At 42.3% G+C, this 20,280-nt stretch overlaps 1 protein-coding gene across 8 annotated transcripts in view; it reads left to right on the forward strand.

Moving 5' to 3' along the window:
- The window catches only part of LOC135378104 (serine/threonine-protein phosphatase 4 regulatory subunit 1-like), a 66,591-nt gene extending 49,141 nt beyond the window's left edge, over positions 1-17,450 (forward strand). For 7 of the 8 annotated variants that reach the window (XM_064610979.1, XM_064610982.1, XM_064610981.1 and 4 more), the window contains 19 exons: positions 1,438-1,580; positions 2,121-2,181; positions 2,262-2,347; positions 7,664-7,768; positions 7,874-7,939; positions 8,819-8,977; positions 9,039-9,317; positions 9,450-9,695; positions 9,955-10,212; positions 10,300-10,481; positions 10,555-10,694; positions 10,816-10,946; positions 11,035-11,220; positions 12,327-12,589; positions 12,687-12,807; positions 14,572-14,684; positions 14,749-14,909; positions 16,331-16,443; positions 16,508-17,450. In XM_064610979.1, the coding sequence (XP_064467049.1) occupies positions 1,438-1,580; positions 2,121-2,181; positions 2,262-2,347; positions 7,664-7,768; positions 7,874-7,939; positions 8,819-8,977; positions 9,039-9,317; positions 9,450-9,695; positions 9,955-10,212; positions 10,300-10,481; positions 10,555-10,694; positions 10,816-10,946; positions 11,035-11,220; positions 12,327-12,589; positions 12,687-12,807; positions 14,572-14,684; positions 14,749-14,909; positions 16,331-16,443; positions 16,508-16,522 (2,828 nt within the window). In that variant the 3' untranslated portion in view covers positions 16,523-17,450. The remainder of the gene's footprint in view (positions 1-1,437; positions 1,581-2,120; positions 2,182-2,261; positions 2,348-7,663; positions 7,769-7,873; positions 7,940-8,818; positions 8,978-9,038; positions 9,318-9,449; positions 9,696-9,954; positions 10,213-10,299; positions 10,482-10,554; positions 10,695-10,815; positions 10,947-11,034; positions 11,221-12,326; positions 12,590-12,686; positions 12,808-14,571; positions 14,685-14,748; positions 14,910-16,330; positions 16,444-16,507) is intronic. The other variant, XM_064610978.1, reaches the window with a different exon arrangement.
- Positions 17,451-20,280: the final 2,830 nt, after the last annotated feature.

A 20,280-nucleotide genomic window follows, 5' to 3' on the forward strand; every position in this document is an offset into this window, starting at 1 on the left:
TTATTTACTGGCTCACTTTGCGTGCTAGCACTCTTCCTCATTGGCTGGCACATGGTTTCTTCCACCTTTGTTTCCTTGTTTCGGCCTGTACCTTCTGCCTTTCGTGTGGTGTTTTGGAATCTGCATTTTCGAGGCATTCTATGTTTGTGCTCAAAGTCACTTTATTCTTTCATGTCATCAGATGTCAGCACATCTTAAACATGTCACGTTTTAAGCATGAGTACCCGATATTGTCTGTTTAGATTGACCAATAAAACCAGATATCTGGGCTCTGCATCATTCACATTGCGTAGCATTCATAAACAAATCTCCTTCATGAAATACTGCTTAATCTATGGGAAAATGCTGTGTGTGATGTAATGTGTATATAGGGAAGGCTAAATGGGGTAGATGCCCACAAAAGTGAAATGTAAAATCCAGGAGCAGACAATGAACCTGTCAGATAATTGCTGGAAAGAGGTGTGAAAAGCAAGTGTGAAGGACTCTCTCGTATCCTGTGTTACCATACAAGCTCTTTGACTGCTCCTGATTTTTATTGTATACGTGTTGTTAAAAGCTTCGGCTTCTTTTTTCCTTTGCACATCTATACGTATGGATATCTATGCACACATACAAGGCGGAAGTTAGCAAGAAAGAGGAACGTGCATTTTTTTAAGAGCGTGGATACTTACATAATTATAGAGGTAAAACAAAGTAAGAAACTAACTTGACATTGCTATTGCTGAGCAAGCCACTCCTCCTCTGGAACTATATATACATGCACACACATACAGGAAGAGAGAGAAGGCGTACATATGCACATGGTTGCTCGCGTGCAGAGTGGGTGGAGGAAGCGTGCCATATGGAGTCATTCAGTCACATTCATTCTCATTTTGAGAGAGTTTCCTCCTCCCCTGCTGCTGTTTCTCTCCTCTTTTCCCCTTTGCGCTCTCCATGTGTGTCGGGTACTGTTGGATATGGGCATCAGCTTGGAGGACCTTCATTGAGTGGTGCAAGAGGATGTGGTTGACTTCACCTTGGAGGTGAATGTGCTCTATATCGTATGCTTCTTTTTCACCATGTAGGGCATCCCCTCTACATCTGAATAGTGCTTTTTGAGCTTGAAGGCACACGCACACACTATACTGCTGATCATTTGAAGGAGGGGAACGTGTGTAAAGTTTTCTTCCTTAACAATAAGTTAGCCTGAACAATAAAACCGTTATATCAGCTATGAGAAAGTTGTAGATTGTTTATTGTACATCCATGGTGCATATGTGCATATGCACAGCCTATGTAGAGCACAGGATGACTCAGTGATAATTTCCCCTCCTCCCTTGTCTTATTCTGCACAAGCACACATTAGAAATTCCTTCAGTCGCAAGTTGATGTCATTCAAAAAACACAAACATGCACAAAATATTGCCTGTGTCATTTATGTGGGGTATCTTTGTGCAGAGCCCAGTGTGAGGGCAGAGCTGGTAGAGCAGTTACCATACATTGCAAGCTTCTGTGCCAATGAAGGGGGCCTGCTTGCAGGCATTGTTCGCAGCAATATAGTGCCTACTATTGTACAGTATCTGACAGACGTCACTAACCAAGTAAGCACACTTTCCCAATGTCATGTTATTTCAGTATGGAGTACTTGGTGTCATTGTGTACTAAGGATATGGGGATATTGACAATGTATATGCTCCCAATATCACAACGTCTCATACTTGCATTAAGACATATACTACTCGCAGAATTGCTCTTTGTGTCTTTTGGCTCTTGCATACCAGTGAGACAGTCACTGGGAACTGAGATAATGTGAGCCTAACTTGAACCATACCAAGATAGACTCTTCTGTGGCCTTGCGCATGCACTTTGTTGTTCATGAACAATATCATATTTCTCGTGAGAACCAGCTATGCGTATGAAAAATATAGATTGCCTCGCATGCTCTCATGGCACGGTTTGAGGACTGCCTAGCCGAAATTGGACATCTCACATAATATCATCTACAATCAGATGGCCCTCTGTGATGATCATTTGAGAGGATTAGACAACAAAAGTTAGAGGGAAAAGAGCAACACTGAGCACACTTCTGCAGGCATCATTTATATGCTTGTGACTGTGATTTGTTTTGTTGCTAATTGCAGGTTAGGAAAAGGACTCAAGTATCACTGTTGTTTATACTGGAAAGAGCTCTCATAGACAGAGGTAAGGAACAGAAAACAAGGGCGCAAGTAAAGATTAAATTTTGAGTGAAATAAGTTTCTCTCCTATTGCTCCCCCACTAGAGCAACTAGAAGAGCAGATATGCAGGCTTGTGGTTCATCTTACTGAATCAGACAATGTGGACGACTATAGAACAGAGGCGGTCACTGTGAGTGAATTCACTATTCGTTCACAACTGTGTGTGTACAGTATAAATGGAAAATACAAAAAATTCTGTATCTCTCCAAGTTGCTTAAATGCTTCCGAAAAACTCCAGCTCTTTCACGATGCTATCCCCTTAAACTTTCTGCTTTAAGGAAAGTTATACTAACACACATTGCACTAGCTACCTCCAATGTTGTCGTATTGTAGCATTTTAACCTAATATATCAAAATTGGAGGTACTATTGTGAGCACCTACAGAGGAGCCATATGTAGAATCTTTGTTCATGTGAGCGTGCCGACACTCTTTAGGGCGTCATACTTGGTGACATTTCTGAAAACGATTAGTGCACACAACATTGGTGGAAGTGTTGCAGTTTACTACATAACTAAACCCTTGTATTGAGCAGGATTGGTTTTGTTCTGATGCACATTCTCCACTTACTGATTCTCAATATATGTTGTGTTGGTTCAAGGATATAATGCCAATATGTAGCCTCAAACAATAAAATGCCCTTCGTCAATTGTATTCACATTTGTCAATCCTATGTGCCATCGACTTTGCAAATGTATCTTGTCTTTTGTATCTTGCTCAGTGTTTTTATGCATACAGTTGTCTGTTCCATGGTTTCATTGATTTTGATTGTAAATGGTCTGCACCGTACTCAGCTTTTGGTAGCTATCTCATAAGTCAGAGTTAAATATCACTACCACATGTCTTGAAATATTTGCTGTAGACTTGTTCAGGCATTACTAATATCAGTTTCTTGCTTGTTTTTAAGTTAGCCCTAATCTTTATTGAATATACAGGGTGCATCACGTAACATGTCATTTGACCCGTGTAAAAAAACAGAAAAATATGGAGTAAGTGGCTACCTTCCAGCCATTCAATATGCCACCCACTAAAAATACTTTTAATGACTTAATTGAAATCAATTGAATTTTTTAAATTGAACTCTGAAATTTGCCTAGTCAATGTAACGTTTTTCTTGGTAAATCAGATAGACCGTGGTTGAATTAGCCAAACCCACAGCAAAATACGTTACGTAGTATGTAGGTTATGTCCAGAAAAGTCGTCCAAAAATTGAGGTTTTAATTTGCGCATTTGTCAACGACGTACTAAGTCGGCCGCAAAACAGCGGCGTGAGGAGGGCATATCACTATCCACCTGACAAAGCAGCTGCAGAAAAGGAGGAAAAGGAACAAGAGATGCTGCGTATGTGCAGATAAGCGGGTTTCTGATTGCTGGATGCGAAAGTTACCCTTGCCTTATTTTTCAGCTGCTCTGGCTATCAGGTGGGGAGCGGTATACCCTCTCAAGGCGCTGTTTTGCGGCTGACTTAGTGCGTTGCTGAAATATGTGGAACTAAACCTCAGTTTTCGGACAACTTTTCTGGACATAACCGCCGTACTACGAATCGTATTTTGCGGTGGGTTTGGCTAATTCAACCACTGTCTATCTCATTTAGCTAGAAAAATGTTACATTGACTAGGCAAATTTCAGAGTTCAATTAGAAAACATTAATTTATTTCAATTATTTTTAGTAGGTGGCAAATTGAATGGCCAGAGGGCACCCGTTTACCTCATATTTTTCTGTTGAGCTGTTTTTTTTACAAAGGTCAAATGACACGTTACGTGATGCACCCTGTAGTGACTAAATACCTTTTGTCACCCTTGTGACTTATTTTGTAATAGTGAGGAATATAAAGATGTGATTTCACCCAAGGTGACCTGCAAAGCACAAGAATTAAGTGGCTTCAACAGTAGCAGTGTTGATTCCCTGAAAGACATGGGTAGTGAGATGCGTTTGATTGCACCACCATCTCACTACCTTGTCTTTGTTGGAAATAGCACCTGCCGTGTCGGCGTGAACTTCAGAAGCACTTCAGCCTCTGCAGATACTATTTTTCTTGTGCAGCCGTCAAAGGGACTGTGAAATGTATCTAGAGTGACCATATCACAGCCACCTTTGATGAGCTGGACTCGAATTATCTATCGTCAAGCTACAAGACGGCAACCTCATCTTCGAGTAATTTCGAAGCATTTGTTCCTTCTATATTTTCAGTGCAGTGTCTGGGTGTTATTCTAGGAATGCTGTTGTAACACCATTTAGACCACGTACGTAAGGCATTTAAAACATGCGGAACAGCTGATATTTCTCCGTAGCTGTGTCAGCTCATGAATTCAGCAGTGGTGCTTGGCCTTTGTTGTACTTTTGTGAAGAAAATTGAGATTGAAGGGGACTAAGGTGTGTTTCATAAGGTTTTAGATTGAAAAATATCTTAAATTTCTTACAAACTCCCAGTAGGTCTTCTTACATGCAAGAAGTGCTGCTCAGTTTCCAGGCAATATCTTTTACTGTTATATGTGGCTAGTATCTGGCTCCTGCAGTGTACCATTAAGGGAAGAATTTGTATGCATTCCAGTTTATTGTGCTTCATCAGACTGGGAAGGCAAACAGTACTATTTCTGCCATGTGATTTTTTCTACTTAACTTCTTAAGAATAACAGATACGTAATGTAACTCCCATGCTATGACTCAAAGCATCCTCTCGAACTTTCAGGTCTGTAAGCGCAGTAAGTTTTATGTGATCAGCACATGAGTACTTCTGAAATGGACGTTGTGGGACTTCCAGAGGACTAATTCTGTAAATTTTGAATGTTTGTGTTCTGTATGGGAAATACCTGCTGTGAGTGATTCAGTAGCATGCCTCAACTGCACCAAAAAAGAATTATGTTGTCGTGCATTGTTAGCGTGGATGCATGTATTTTATCTGTTCAGCATTTATGTGAAACAAGATAGCACTTTCATCTTGCTCTACAATGGCCCACTGCAGATACTTCTGCATGGAAGATTTATGCTTGAATATCATACAAATTTCTCTAGTTTTGCACCAGTTGCTTTCATAGAAGTATGCTTTGTCTTTTTGTTAGAAACCATACTGGGCTATTATGTTTTTAATGGTGCTCATCATAGTCAAAATGCGGAGCAAAAAAAAAATCAGTTCTTTAAGGGTTGGGGATACTGGCAATTTTATGTAGATGTCTCTCGAACTTATTCTTGCATTGTTTGTTGCAGATCCCAGGTACTGGCTACTTTTAATAATATATTGCCTGCTATCTGAGCAACACTACGTTTTGAATCTTGAGCACGCTGTGTTTCTAAAACACGATGCCGCTTGAACTGAAATCTTATGAAGTGCACATATGGTTACGGCTATAGGAACTACGATATGTTTCGCAGAAATCGTACATGGTGGAGTGTCATTGCTGCAGTGTTATTCGTGAAGTGACCCAGCAATAAGCTGTTGCCCAAAACCATGGTAGCATAGTCATTATCTATAGATTATCTGGGTTGTGACTGACACATTTTGAAAGGCTAAAGTAAGATTAGGTAAGAACAAACTAAACATCGTAAAAATAGGTACAATTATACCTTTGCTCCAAAATTATAGAATCTCCACATGTGCTGCTTCTGTTGCATGAAGAATATTTACAGAATACAGTGTACTATTCAGTTTCTGTGATGAGTCACGTAATGAATAGATGAGCAGGTAATTCAGAATTATCTAGCTGCACGATGATTGAACTTTCGTGGGCATTCTTGGAAATCCTCCCTGACTGTCTCCATATTTTTGTTTGATAGTTGGAGCCAGGGAAGGATAACGGACGTATTTTGGTTACCGTTTCCATTTTCGTTACTGCTAGATTTTCGTTTCTGTTATCTGTTTCTGATACCGGCCTTTCAATTTCGTTTCCGTTACGTTTCCGGTAATGGAATGGTTGTTACAGAGCTGCGGGAGGACAACCCGTCCGGCTCTATCAGCACCCTGTTTTGCCCAAGTGCTGCTTCGGTGTCACGTGTACATACTACACAGTAATTTTACGTCATTGGGATGCGCACATCTTGCAAGATTTAAAAAAAAAAAGTATAGTGTGTAGGAGCATGTTTTCAGTCTTCAGTCGCTCGGAGTCGAGCAACCCAAGACGGGCGTAACTTTCATCCAATGTCGCATTCATAAGCAGACGCTCTCAATAGTAAATAATACTGCGATGGCCACAGTGAAAAGAGAAAAAGTACAAAATAAGTAACTGAAAATCATAGGCTAATATCATCACAGGAACATGCATTTCCGTTTCTGTTATTGTTACCATCTCCAATTTGGGCAATATACCATTTCTGTTTCCGTTACCATTACCATTACCGTTACCCTTCCCTGGTTGGAGCTGGCCACCTCCATGACCTTTCAACACACTTCCTGTGGAAAGGAACTGTTCCTTCTGTGACTAACTTGACAGCATTTGCAATGCAGAACCTTCCTTTCTAAACATGCAGCAAAAACTTTACTACACTTTACAATAAAATTTGTCTATGCATGCCACTGCATGCTTTGCACTTTCTTTTGGTCCGACACCATTTTGACAATCTCGCCTCCAAAGCTACAACTAAGTATCTTGTGTGTCTTAGTTCAGGAAAACTCCATGTGCTCATCGTTATGCACTGGGTTTTGGCAGTGATTTCAAACGTCTGTCTCAATCCAAGCACCCAGTTTTCAGCATTTCAACGAGAACAAAAGTGTCTAGCATTGCTTGTGTAACATTGGGAAGGGATATTGTAAGTGCATTCCTGGTATAATTTTTTACTTGATATTTGCGGGGATGTTTGATGTTCAAATTTTACTGATTTAGAAGTTGCCTGTTTCAGTTCGTTCTATCTCCACCTGTTCCAAACAGACAAAAGCTGGCCATCGTGCTGCTAGTCATTTTACATCCATGTAAATATAGTATATGGCTGATTAGACTCTGAAACAGAAGTAATTACATGTGTGATGTTGTGTATGCACAAAATTTCTGTGTAGTACAAGGGTTTTCATCAAACCTCCAACTCTTCAAGCTACATGTCCGAACTGGGAATTTTTCATGAGGATGCCATGAAATTGCTAGTCCCCGGGCATCAAGCTGGTTGTGGTTTGTAGTAAGGTTGATACCATATCACAGCCATCTTTGATGACCCGGGTGCAGCATGCTACCTCCGTTGCCAAGTCACCCAGTCTGCAAGGTGCATTGTTTTACTGCTCTTCGTCAAAGTGGCTGCGATGTGTCGTGAAAAAGATGCCATATCACAGCCAGCTTTGATGAGCAGCAGTGGGCTGTTAGCAGCAACTGAAGTAGACCCGCTTGCTTCTCACTTGCAGTCTAGCTTATGTTTTCTGTTTCCATGTCATGTCCTATCTTGTGGTTGCTAGGCGTTAGAAATGTCTTTCAGTGTCGTCATTGGTGCTCTGAATTGAGAACTTTATTTTATTCTATTTCATTTTCCAGTTAATGACAAAAATGGCACCCTATATGGGGAAGGACATGACAGTAGACCTTTTCTTGCCACCTTTTGTAAACCTTTGTCAGGACTCTTCATTCCATGTTAGAAAGGTAATGTCATTCACGTTTAGCATTGAAATTCATGTCTGTGTCATTACTGGCTGCTACGAATTTCTCTCAAACCAAGTTTATGCTCATGACTTGCATGCATTCTAGGTATGTGCTGCAAACTTTGGAGACTTCTGCACAATTGTAGGACAAGAGTGTACAGAAGACAACTTGGTGAGCCCAATTGTGGTACACTACATTAAGGGGGTTGGGCAGATTTTTGTAGCCTATGGGGTGCTTTGCATGTATTTTAATCACTCTGTATGACACATTCTTTCTGATTGCTGATGAAAGTGGATGTTTCTGTGAATTCAGTACAAATTAGCTATTACATTCAAAAATTGAAAAGCCACATATTTTTATTTTATTTCCAGCAAAAGTATTTCATCATCAGTGACTGCATTCATGCTTTTGGATGCATGCACACTGATGCAAACAAGATTGCTTTCGGGGAGGAAAAGTTTCAAAACTGGTATAAGCTCTCGATACACCAAAATTGGCTTTGTCTTTGTGCCTATGTGCAATAATGTCATCCTGTGCAGTTAGGGAGAAGCTTCAAGATATACTGTAGATAGTGCTAGGGGCAGCTTTGGAATCTGAGAACATACAAGTGTGATGAGCAAAGGAAAGGCGTTAATGGGACCATCGTTTTGAGAATGGCTGCATTGTTTCACAGAGAGTGCCTGTAAAACATGCAATTCTGGGGATGCTCTGTTTTGGTGTTCAATATGTGTTCAAATGAACTAACAATACAAGCAATAGTACTGCAGAGATAGCCACAATCACTACAAACCTTTACGTGCAACAATATTCACTTGCAAGAAATATGTTTCATATTAAAACGTGTTTGTAGCATAAATGTCTTTTTTTTTTTTTATTAATTGAATGTTCCCTAAAAGTATACAGTTTGTACCCTTTAAATTATGAAGCCAATACAGGCCAGTGGTCTCCAGCACAAACTCTGTTTAGCCTTTTGAAGATTTCCCCATTTTTTAAACCCTCTTTATCAGAGTTTTCTTTAGATATAGCTCAGTGTTGCTCTCTTCTTGCCAGCTATCTGTATTCCACTACCTGTGTGAAGATGCCGTGTGGGGTGTACGCAAAGCGTGTGCAGAGGTATTCATGCCTGTGTCTTGTGTGTGCTCCCTGGTCACACGGAGGACAAATTTAGCTCCCTTGTTCCTGAACTTGCTCAATGATCAGTCAAGATGGGTATGTTACTTTGTGTTCCAGAGAATTCTATCAAACTTTTGAGACTTCTCCCATCTTTCAGGTGCGAATAGCAGCATTCCAGGCACTAGGTCCATTCATTTCTACATTTGCCGATCCATCGCGTACAGGCCTCTACTGCAGTGAGGATGGCGTTGTGAGTGTACGGTCTGAGCGTGCCAATGCCTGTGGTTCGTGTGCTCAAGTACTGACTATGAAAGGCTCTGCCCAAGGTGATGAGGGAAACACAGCCTCTGTGTCAGGGAATTTTGCTGTCCCATCACTGGAAATGAGAGAGAAAGTGAAGGAGAAACTGGAAGGGGAGGCTGATAACAAACAGAAGGTGCCTTCATTAATTACCATTGTTCAAATACGTAGGAATGTGACTGCTGTACTCATTTATTTATTAAAGTATTTTGTGAAGACCCCCTGTGGGTGTACTGGACGTGGCAGGTATCTTGCTTGTTTCCTTTAGAATGCAAGCGATGCTGATAGCGGGAACATCAAGCCTATCTATAATGATAAGGCAGAGAAGCCGTGTGGTGACGGATGTCAGCCAGTGCCCTCCTCGTGCCTACAACCAACTGCAGAGTTGAGCCGACCTCAAGGTTCCCAAGGAGAGGAGACTCTTGAAGCACCAAAGGAAGTTGAGGCTAATGGGATCTCTACAGCATTAGTGGAAGTGCCTGCAGGTGCACGTGAACATGCAGAAGAACCGATGGTACATGTAGTTGGTTAGTAGGGACCTTTTGTAGATCAGAAGCACTCTAGGAAAACAATACGTTTGCGGAAGCTGTCGAATCCAAACTTGGCAATATGATGTCTGTCACTTGAAAGAAATTGCACAATTGGCCTATAACTTTTTCAGAGCCATTTTTCCAAACATCTGATCTACTAAAACTCCCTAGTGTTTATGTATCATTGGATGCCATACTTACTTTATTGTGTCTGCACAGTGTTAACCCTTGTGTGTTTGTCAGCAGGCAAAGGCTGGTGAGGAAGAGAGAAGCCTCTTGGGTCCCCACGTAGATGACAATGACAATGAGCTGCCTCCTCCTCAACCTCCCTCATCAGCCCCACCAACCGAGAGTGAATGTGGTCCAGTGTCTGTACACGGAGATAGGCAGCACCTGGTAGTGCATGTGGACAGTAGTGCAGCAGGTGGTTTGAGTGCAGGTGTTCCCACTGGAGACAGCGACTTCAATGCATTTCAGTTTTGGAGGGTGCCAATCCCCGAGGTAAGACCAGTTTCCCTGCAGTGTAAATAATGTTTTATAAAGTACAGCTGCGTATGCATATTATTTCAAGTAAACTGTTTCTCTTAGGTCGAAGTGGATATTGAATTTCTCGGTGACAAGGCAACTGCTGTTCATGTGAGGGCAAAGTCCCATGATCAGGACAATAGGAGTTTTTCGTCCGATGTCACTGTCCAAATGTCGTCTTCTACAGAAGCATTGGCTCAGAGCCATGACACAGAGAAGTCTCAGCACCAGTCTACATTTGAAAAGTACGTTTCATACTGCTCGTTACCGCACAGTGCCAGGAAGTTTTTGATTAGCTCTCTCTCGCCTTCACTTTAGATCAGGAAAAGAGTCAATGTTACGAATTCGAACTGCATCCTCGTCATCTGTTACGCCCCCTGACCAGGATTGCAATGTAGTAATGTCATCTTCGTTTACTGAGGCAGCCGTAGTCTTCAGTGAGGGAGGAGAAGTTGCAAGTAAACTTTTTTGCTGGCCTAGAAATTTGATTTTGAATTGCTGTTTTGCATGCTTGTGCTACTAGTTAAAATGTCTGTGTGGTGACAGAAGTGTGAGTGTCAATTATTTTCCATTGTTTAGCAGTGAAAAACATCAGGGTGAATGAGTTTAGTGATCCTGAACGGGGAACAACAGTGGCTACTATCCCGCTCTTATCTACAAGTTCGTCAACCCTGAACAGCATGTCTGACAGCTGGTCTGCTCATGACCAAGTGAGTTTCAGCTTCATTCAGTTCCTTTGTGCATTGTCTTAAGTGCTAGGCAATGCTTTTATTCATGTTTGTAATTTTAATTCCTCAGGACATAGTTCCCATAGACCTATTAGAGAGGTATCAAACAATGACGGACCCGGAGCTTGCCCAGAACTTGGACTCTGAAATCTGCAGGCACTGTGCCTTTAGCTTGCCTGCAGTTGCTCTAACTTTGGGACGTCACTTCTGGCCATGCCTGAGGGCTACATATGATGCTTTGGCCTCCGATATGCAGGTATATTAGTTGGGTACATCCACACAGGAATATAGTTGACTCGAGGTGTTGTCATTCCTGACAAAGTTGTGTTGCTTTGAAATGCAAGAGGCATAATCACTGGAATCACGGTATATCCCATCCTTACTTGTCTATTGGACAATTAAGGGATTGTCTACAGGACCTCATCCTGTGTATTATCTGCCTATTGCATTCTTCTTGGAAATAAACAAACAAACTAGTGTGAGGCATCAAAGCAGTTGAAAGATGCTAAGAAGTGTCATTGTCTGGGGCCGTAAATTTGGTAATGCAGTAAATTGTGTGCCAAGGACTGTTTGTAAGGTTGCAGGGATGATTTTGAGCCATATAGTGGAATGTTCAGCTTTTAGTGTTAAGAATAATTTCCGCAAATCTTCAAATACTAAAAGCTATGTATCGATTAGTTGAATGTGAGTTTTCATTGGCACCAGTGATAGCTAACAATAAATGTTTGGTAACTAAAATATTGGTATACTGCAAGTTGTGTCTTCACCTTAACTTTGTATGGCACATTTTGATGCACTCTGATGCCTTGGGCCATGTGTGCCCTTTGTCATTGGAAGTGTTGAAGATTAGCAATTAGCATGGTAAGCAAAGCTGTAATATTCAAGAAGAAATGAAGCATACGCATGAAGATTCCAGATCCAGGAGTCCAGTGACGTGGCACTTGAGGATGCACGAAGTGCACAGAAAACAGCTTTGACAGTCTTTGAGCGCAAGAGTAATGTTTCTCAAGTTAACGACACGGATAGTAGTTTACAGGAATGTCTGCAGTAGTTTTACCCAAGTGACTGTGGATGGTTCCTCATGCTTTGTTGGCGACTCATCTCATTTATCCGGAACCTTCACTATCCAGACATTTTTGCTGGGAACGGCAAAATCCCGATAAACTGGGTCGACTGCACCTCCAATCTAGCAATGAATTTGTCATTATAAGCCTACTGCAGCATTCACTGTTGAATTAGATGCACTTTTGGTAGCTAAATTTTGATTCATAGTCACAGTTGTAGTATTTACACAGTTCAGGCAGTTATTATTGTACAGTCCTGCCTTGTTTTTAGTGAAAGGGCAACATGTTTACATTGCAGTGGAAGGTTCGACGCATTGTGGCATCGTGCTTGCATGAATTGGCCACCATACTGGGAGCAAGAATAGCGGCTCAAGATTTAGTGCCCACCTTTGAGGGGTTTGTGAGGGATGTTGATGAGGTGCGTGTGGGTGTTCTTCAGCACTTGGGCCCTTTCCTGCGTAGCCTGTTTCCTGCAGACCGCCGAAGATCTCTGCCTTTATTGGCAGAATTTCATAAAACTGATAACCACCGGAACTGGAGATTTAGACTTACTCTTGCAGAGTAAGTCAGAACAAAGTTTTCTCTGTGGCTTTTTTTATTTATCTTGCCCGATTGTTCTGTTCAGAATTCTCAAAATCAAATATTTTCTCATTTTCAGGCAGCTCATGAACATTGTCGAGCTGTATAGCCCAACAGATGTACATAACCATTTGGTTCCCATTGCACTAGAGCTGCTGGGGGACAAGGTCTCTGAAGTTAGGCAAATGACAGTCAAAGCGGTGAGTTATGGAAAGAAAGGTACTACAAAATTGTTACGCCTGATAATCTGGGAAGTCAGTGGAAGCAGTCAAAAGCACAAAATACTTAAGCTGCTTTGGCGCATTATGACCTTAGTTGCCTAAGCGCCAAAAAAACATGAATCATCATCACAAATACTTAAGCTCAATAATAATTAACACTCATTACTGTTGATGAAATACTTGATTTGAGTGATATTGTGTTTAACCTTAAAACATTGCTGCTTGCAGTCAAACCAATAGGAGTTTTGAAACACATGGCTATCTACAAAGGGACTAAGCAATATCATTGAATAAATACTGGGCATATTACCAAATGCCAGAAAACACTAGGTGGAGAAACATGGACACACTATTGCAAGCATTATTTTATTAAAAATAATATACAGTGGACTCTCGTTAATTCGAACTCGAGGGGGCCGCGGTATTTGTTCGAATAAACCGGAGTTCGAACTAACGGGAGACGCTCTCCTGGAAGGGGGCTTGGGCGCAGGGAGCGCATGCAGATGTGTCGCGACGCACTTCGAGTCGTATTTTACGTTCGCGGTACCGGTGTCACTTCAAGACGCATTTATATTGGCGTAATTCAAATCGTTACTGCTGCCGAACTCCGCCGCTACCGTCGTTACGTTCCCGATACGGCGGAGAAAACTCCCAGAGCGTCACAGCAGCGCGTTGCGACTTTGAAGGAAATACAGGACTTATATGTTCACAAGAATTCACTTACAGAAATTATGAAGCGACTTAAGGTTGAAAGCAGTCAGTATTTCGCTCTTGCAACTGTTTCTTTTAGCGGGACTCTTAGCATAGCTTTGACTCGGACACAAGTTCAAGAGTGGCATCCGCATTTTTCTCGGAAGAAAAATGGCGCACTGTCATATCCAGCGCCGATGCTACATCAGATGCACTTGGTAAAGGCACTGGATCGCGAGACAGGTTCGTGACTTGAGTCGCCTGAACCCGCCGGCGCATGCGGTGTCGATGATGTCCGCGTCAGTTAAGAGCCCAGTCTCCACGCCGTCGTCTCTGCTGACATGGTGCACGTTAGGGAAATAAACGACGTCAGTGAACGGGTTGTAGAACGATATTGACAGTCGCGAAGTCATAAAAATGAGTGACGGCACGCGCACACACCTCCTCCACCCTCACGAGGGTCTCAAGAGGAAGAGAGAGAAAGAGGAGAAGGACAATGCAAGCGTTCGCGTAAACTTCTTGCTGTCGTGAAGAGGGGAGAGTGTCCTTGAACAGCGCAAAATGCGGAAAGAGGACGGGAAGCGTACGGAAGGTCAATAATCAGGGAGATATGGGGCGCTGTGACCCGTTCCTGTCTGACGCGCGAGCGCTGTTTGTTCGAATTATGCGGTGTATACGCTCGTCTGTTTGAATTAGCGGGAGTGTCTCCCCATTGAAATACATGTGCTTTAGACGGGACTCGGACGAGAGTTCGAATTATCCGGAGGTTCGAATTAAGCGATTTCGAATTAACGAGATTCTACTGTACCAGCATTGTCACTACTGACCTACACGTTGCGTGCTGCCGTGTAAGCTCCTCCTTTTCGTTGCATTTAAAAAAAATGCATGTTACCAAAACTTTTTGTTCTAGCTGTCAGTAGTAAGAGTGTATCTAGTCTGACACTGAGGGCTCGCAAAAACGTGCCCAGGTGTGTCTGCGTTACTTTTGTTGTCTCATTGCAAAGTTCAATATCAAATGGAGCTTCCATGTGGGTTACTTATTTTACTGAACAGGTGGCAGTCTTGGTCCGTCATCTAAGTCACAGTCCCAACCCAAATTATTGCAAGCAATTTCTTCAAGAGCTCCTAACCAAGGTGCAGGATCCAAAGTGGTCCCAGAGGCAACTGTGAGTAATCATTGTGTTCAAGTACTAAGCACAATAAATCCTCATGCTACTGTTTTGTTGTCAGATACTGTGAGCTGTGTAGAGAGATGCTTTCTAGGTGTTCCATGAGTCCAGCACTTTTTTCGGAAGCAGTACTTCCACAGTTGTTGCAGCTACACAGAGACGGCATTGCAAATGTACGCATGGCTGTGGCACGCTGCCTCACGTGGGCACTTCTTCCCAATGGTGAGCTTGTGTTAGCATTGTTTCTCTTTAGGTATGTGCCTTATGGTTGTGCACAAGTGTGGAGAGGAGACAAAGGTTCTCTCAATCTGTATGGCGGATGTGCTTTTTACATACTTTCCCGTGAACGAACTACTGTTGACAAGTCTTACATAAGATCTGTTACGTTTGTAGTTTTATAATTAGAGCCTGAAGTTTTAGGGCTTAACCCGTTTCTTTCCTGAATTGAAGGTTGTCTCTTTAGGGTGAAACCCGATTTGTTACCCGGCAAATTGCACTCACTGAAACGTCTGTAGGGGTGCACACTAGCTTGTTTGCAGCTACTAGTGCAGCTTATAAAGTAATCTCGTTTCTGTTAGTGACGGCAACCGGAAAAGATGTACAAATAATACATTATGGAAGGAGGTCTGGTGAATGTAGCCCAGTGGCTCTGAAAAAAAAACTTATTCAAAAATGCAGTAAAATAAGTGGTGGCCCGCACGAAACGTCAAAATGACGTCGCTCCCATTGTTGTGATAACTTGGAAGGCAGAGCAAGTTCAAGAAATAGTGTGCAATGTGTTTTCTAATTACTGCACTACTATGTCGTCGTCGACCTTCATAATTTAAGAAAAGATGTTTCAGAGTTAAATGGACATATTCCAACTGATACATTATTGCCCTTATATCACTTTAGTGTCCCTTCAACAAACAGCATGTGTTAAGAGTCGTATCATAGCCTTATTATTTACGTAAGGTTCGAACACTAGCAAATTATGTAAGCTGGTTAAAAGATTTTAAAAGAATGTATGGATGTAATGTATGTATGCATGGTCGCTCCTTGAATCCGCATATCTGCTTCTTTATTGCGGCAGTCAGCTTTGTTCGTTTGTGGTTTTTCTCAGACATGGTCAGTGAATGGCATATGACTGCAGCAGGTCACTATGACCAATATGATGGACACTGCTGTTTTAAGCACATCAGACAAGGGGCATCATGAGTCACCCCAAAAGTGGGCTCTCATTTTGTCCATTATAGGTCAACTGAACCGCAGGTTCAGTGACCAGTGGTCATAGTAACGAGGGTAAAGTACATGTGTTCACCCCTAGTTGTGCGGAAAACACCTGTCATTGTATGAAATATCATATTAATGAACGAGGTTACGTGCGGAAGCCATTGTGAGGGAACGGTTCCCGAGAAAAAAGGTCTCAAAGCGGGGCTGTCTTATTAACGCGGTCCTTCGATGCAGCGAAACAGGAACAGGGGCTGTCGTATTAACACGGTTCTACTGTATTTCTCGAGTTCAATGTTCTGAATGCTACAACACTGCAATTTGGAAAATTTCTGTGAAGCTGCAATGTTTTGTGGATTCGTTACAACTTATTACCCGAAAGGTTCCCTCGTAGTACATGTGGGAAATAAATTTCACCTTTTGCCTTTTCATAGCTTACTTCATGAGTGACGACAACCCATACAAGGAACAAATTGAAGCAGCGCTGTCTAACCTTCGAGAGGATGTGGACAGGGACGTTCGATACTGCTCTAGGTTGCCCAATGAGGTGAATACAACGAAGATGTGCTTGCAATTGAGCTTCAGTCCTGTATTAAAATGGTTTATTCCAGATACCTCCAGTATGACACAATCTATTATCTGGTGGGAGGAGCAGCACCGAACAGATGGCATCGTCCATGGCATATGCTCAGTGCTTGTGCAACAGTCATGTACTTCGTGTACTATTGCTCTTTCCACCCTCTCTACCTTGCCCAAGTTTGTGAGCTGTGATAAAAGAAAAATGCCAAGTACCCACATTTACAAAGGGTAGAAGGGAAAGCTTTCCAAAGTGAAAGCAAAATATTTGCCCTATGAAGAAGCAACACATGACAGAAATCTGCCTTTCGGGTAGGAGAAATAGTAGGCCCTCATGATTATAGCTCATATTTTTTCTATAAATTATCAAACTTCACTATGTGCAATGCAAATGACTCTGCTCCAGAAGTGCTTACAACTTGTATATTTCTGAATCTTTGGAGAATGGCACCACTCTGCTCCAGTCTATTTGTATTTGTAATTAAAAGTTGGCCTACGGGGCCTTTCACTTTTTATGTCTCTCAACTCAGGCTTCCGAAAGTGGTTGCACATGTCGACGGAACCATGTTGAACATCCAAGGACAAATTCTGGCACACTGGAAACTTTTGCCAGAAATGGAGTTGAGTATTTTTATCAAAATTGAATTTGATTTATATCTGCCATTTTTATGCTCAAATTATCTCCAGTTATGCAGAAGAGTGTAGCCAGTGGTTCTAATAATGCTACCTTAGTGTACAGAATAAATTTGAGAGGATAGATACATCTGAAAAAATTCCATGTGTATTTTGTTGTCTTGTGACTGGAAATTTAGTATTGTTAAACTTACTTGCACCAGCTGTGATGGAATAATTGTAAAAAGCCTGCAAGTTGAGTAATGGGTACTTTGTAATAAGGTGGTTTAAACCATGTGATAATTTAAACCAGTTAAAATATATTTTTCATAATTTTGTTTATTGAAAATAAATTTTTGAATGGAACAGTGAGTCTAGGTGTGATGTTTGTTTTCAAAATTTGACAGTTGGGAACCAGATAGTGCACATCCCCAATTTTCTAAGCTTGGATAGATTTTTCAATGTTTTCTGGGTCTTTTTTTTTTTTTTTTGCTCTGCACTTTGGGACGACAATACTACAAAGAGTGTGGTAAGTGAAAGTGGCTGCAGATGGATTATACTAAATGGGATCTTGCGTCTTCGGGTTACACCCGTTACCCCGGATATGCATCATGGTCAAATGTAAAACGTTCAGCATGGCTGTTCCGCATCTTGTGCTTATCTAAAATGCGAGAAGCGCTGTTTGTTTCCACCAAAAATTCTGCTTTTCCGTCTGGTATTACCCGATTTTATGGCCCCTGTAATATAAAGCCCTATTTTTACCTCCTGATTTTCAAAAACCCGAAAAAGGACGCCCTAATTATAGACACCTTTCAAAAATACGTTGAACAACAGTGAAGCCAGGTATAGGGGTGATTTCATCTAAACTCCGTATAGGTTGTTCGGATATCCCAGGGACGTTCGTGTACGTCCCGTTTACGTCCGAGCGGCGTCTCTGGGCACAGACTTTTTCTCATTTTGCAGTCCGGGGGACGTCCTGTGAGTGTCTCCGTTGGATATCTGGATGTGAACGGGACGTTTACCGTTTCACGTCAAATTAGCTTGTATGCTGAGCACTATGCATTATTATTCAGTTTTTGTTATCTGTCCACGTTTTAGAAATAGTTTTGGATAAATAATCGACATCTTTTATTTGAGAACTGTATGCAACCGCTGTATACAGCACTTATTGGCAACGCCACGTGACCTGCGTATCCCATTGTGGGTATGGGAGCGCTTACACTCGCACATACACACGTGATATCGAGTAAGAGGGAGGCCTGTGCGCCTACGGAGGCCTGTGGTGGCCTCTTTTGGCGTACTAGATGGAGCATATATTGAAATGAGAGTTGTAGGAGTACGTTCAGTAAGTGTACAGCGGTGTGAAGGACGCTTGTAACGGTGAAAACGTCTTGGAAATTATTTAGTTCGTGTGCCAACAACGCCGAAGCATAACCGTTGATACTTCTCACATATATTGCGTTTTTAATTCAAACTATCTTCCATGATGTGATTAATCTACAAATAAAGGTCTCAAACCAAAATGTCACTCCAGTAAGCATCACCTGTCCTAGATATGTGCGCAAAATGCCACGCGGTGGGCCAATTCCTTTTACATTCTCTGGGAGATACAATATCCGACGATTTTCAACGTCACATTGTGGACGTCCAGATAACGTCTGGTGGACCTCCTGGACATAGGTGACGTGTGCGACTTTTCTGGGACGTCCCTGGGATATTTCTGGTTTACTGGGATGGTGCTCGAGAGAAAAAAGAAAAAAATGACCGCGCCATCCAGAGACACTGAGCTTTCCCGACAATGTTTTTTAGCCTTTCATTTATCAGCCGGTGCGTGCAGTGCTCCGAAATTTTTTCACCAAGCTGCCAAGTATAGTGTCTTCCAACGCAAAATAGCAGCGTGGAATGTGTTTTTATTATTTTTGAAATGAGCAAACTTTGTGGGTACGACGGGATTCACTCGCAATCCATTTTCTGCTGTGTCACATCTATGCAAATTAGGAAAACGTGAAAAGTGTCGCTGTGTAGAAAAGTGAGAGCGCTACATCCTGGAAACGAATTTGCGTCCCTAAGCGCGGCTTGATTTTGCCATAGAAGCCATCAAATATCCCTCAGAAACAGGCCTTCACCAAAAACCTGACCTGCAGTTTTGTCCAAATTTGCTACTTCTGTGGCTCCATTCATATCTTAATGTGCGTGTGCTATGTTTTTAGTTGTCCACGCACATCACAAGTTGGAGGCACCTAGGTTGGAGTGCCGGACGGGTAATAGGGTTGTAGCAGCCATCGTCATCCTATACAATGTGTTCACCATCGCAGCTCCCGTGCGCATTCGAACTTTCATATTACGATTTGTCACTTCGTTGTTAGCAGAAGTGGTTCCTTATTCACAGCTCAGCTCCCACAAACAACAACAAATAAGTGATGGTGATGTAGTGGGATGTTTCGCCGCAGAGGCGGCACCCTATCCCATCGCTTGAGGGGGAGAAGATTCTGAATAATGATGAATGTTCAGTGTTCTCCCACAAAGTATTTGGAAGCGCGAAACTCCCATAACGCAGTATACATGTTGGCGATAAACATTCGTTCTGCGTAACCAACGTGTGTTGCGTTATGCGAGCCTCCCGCTTCCAGAGACCTGCGCTTCCCCCTAATTAGGGGGAAGCGCAGGTTAAGTGCAGTCTAGTTTGTGTTGTGCGAGAGCAGCAAGAACCACAGCATATGCGCATGAAGATCATGGATGGGGCCACTAAATTGCCAAATATGAACAAAATCAAACGTGTTTGGAAGTCGGGACTGCTGGGACATGCGGAGTGTCATTCATGTATACTCCTTGGAGCAAGGGGTCACGATTAATGCCTAGTACTACCACACGTTGATACAGGGTGCCGTGCGAAAAGCAATTTGCAAGAAAATGTGTGCTGACGGTAGCAACCCTAGCGGAAATGCGCTGGGAGGTTTTGTCCCTTACAGCCCAGCCCCAATAACGTTCCACACAGATGAAGTCCTCCAGAAAGATGTTCTGCAGTGGCTAGGACAGCAGCACACTTCTTTCTACGCCAAAGGCATCAAAGAGTTGCCAGAGCGATGGCAGCGGTGTCTAGATGCGCACGGTGAATACTTTGAACACTGATGTAGTTTGGTGCTTCCCAAATTTTTCATTGTGCCTAAAGAACTAAAAGTCTCGGTCAACCTTGAAG

Source organism: Ornithodoros turicata, chromosome 1, assembly GCF_037126465.1.
Source record: "Ornithodoros turicata isolate Travis chromosome 1, ASM3712646v1, whole genome shotgun sequence".
In the NCBI taxonomy this organism is placed as follows: Eukaryota; Metazoa; Arthropoda; class Arachnida; order Ixodida; family Argasidae; genus Ornithodoros; species Ornithodoros turicata.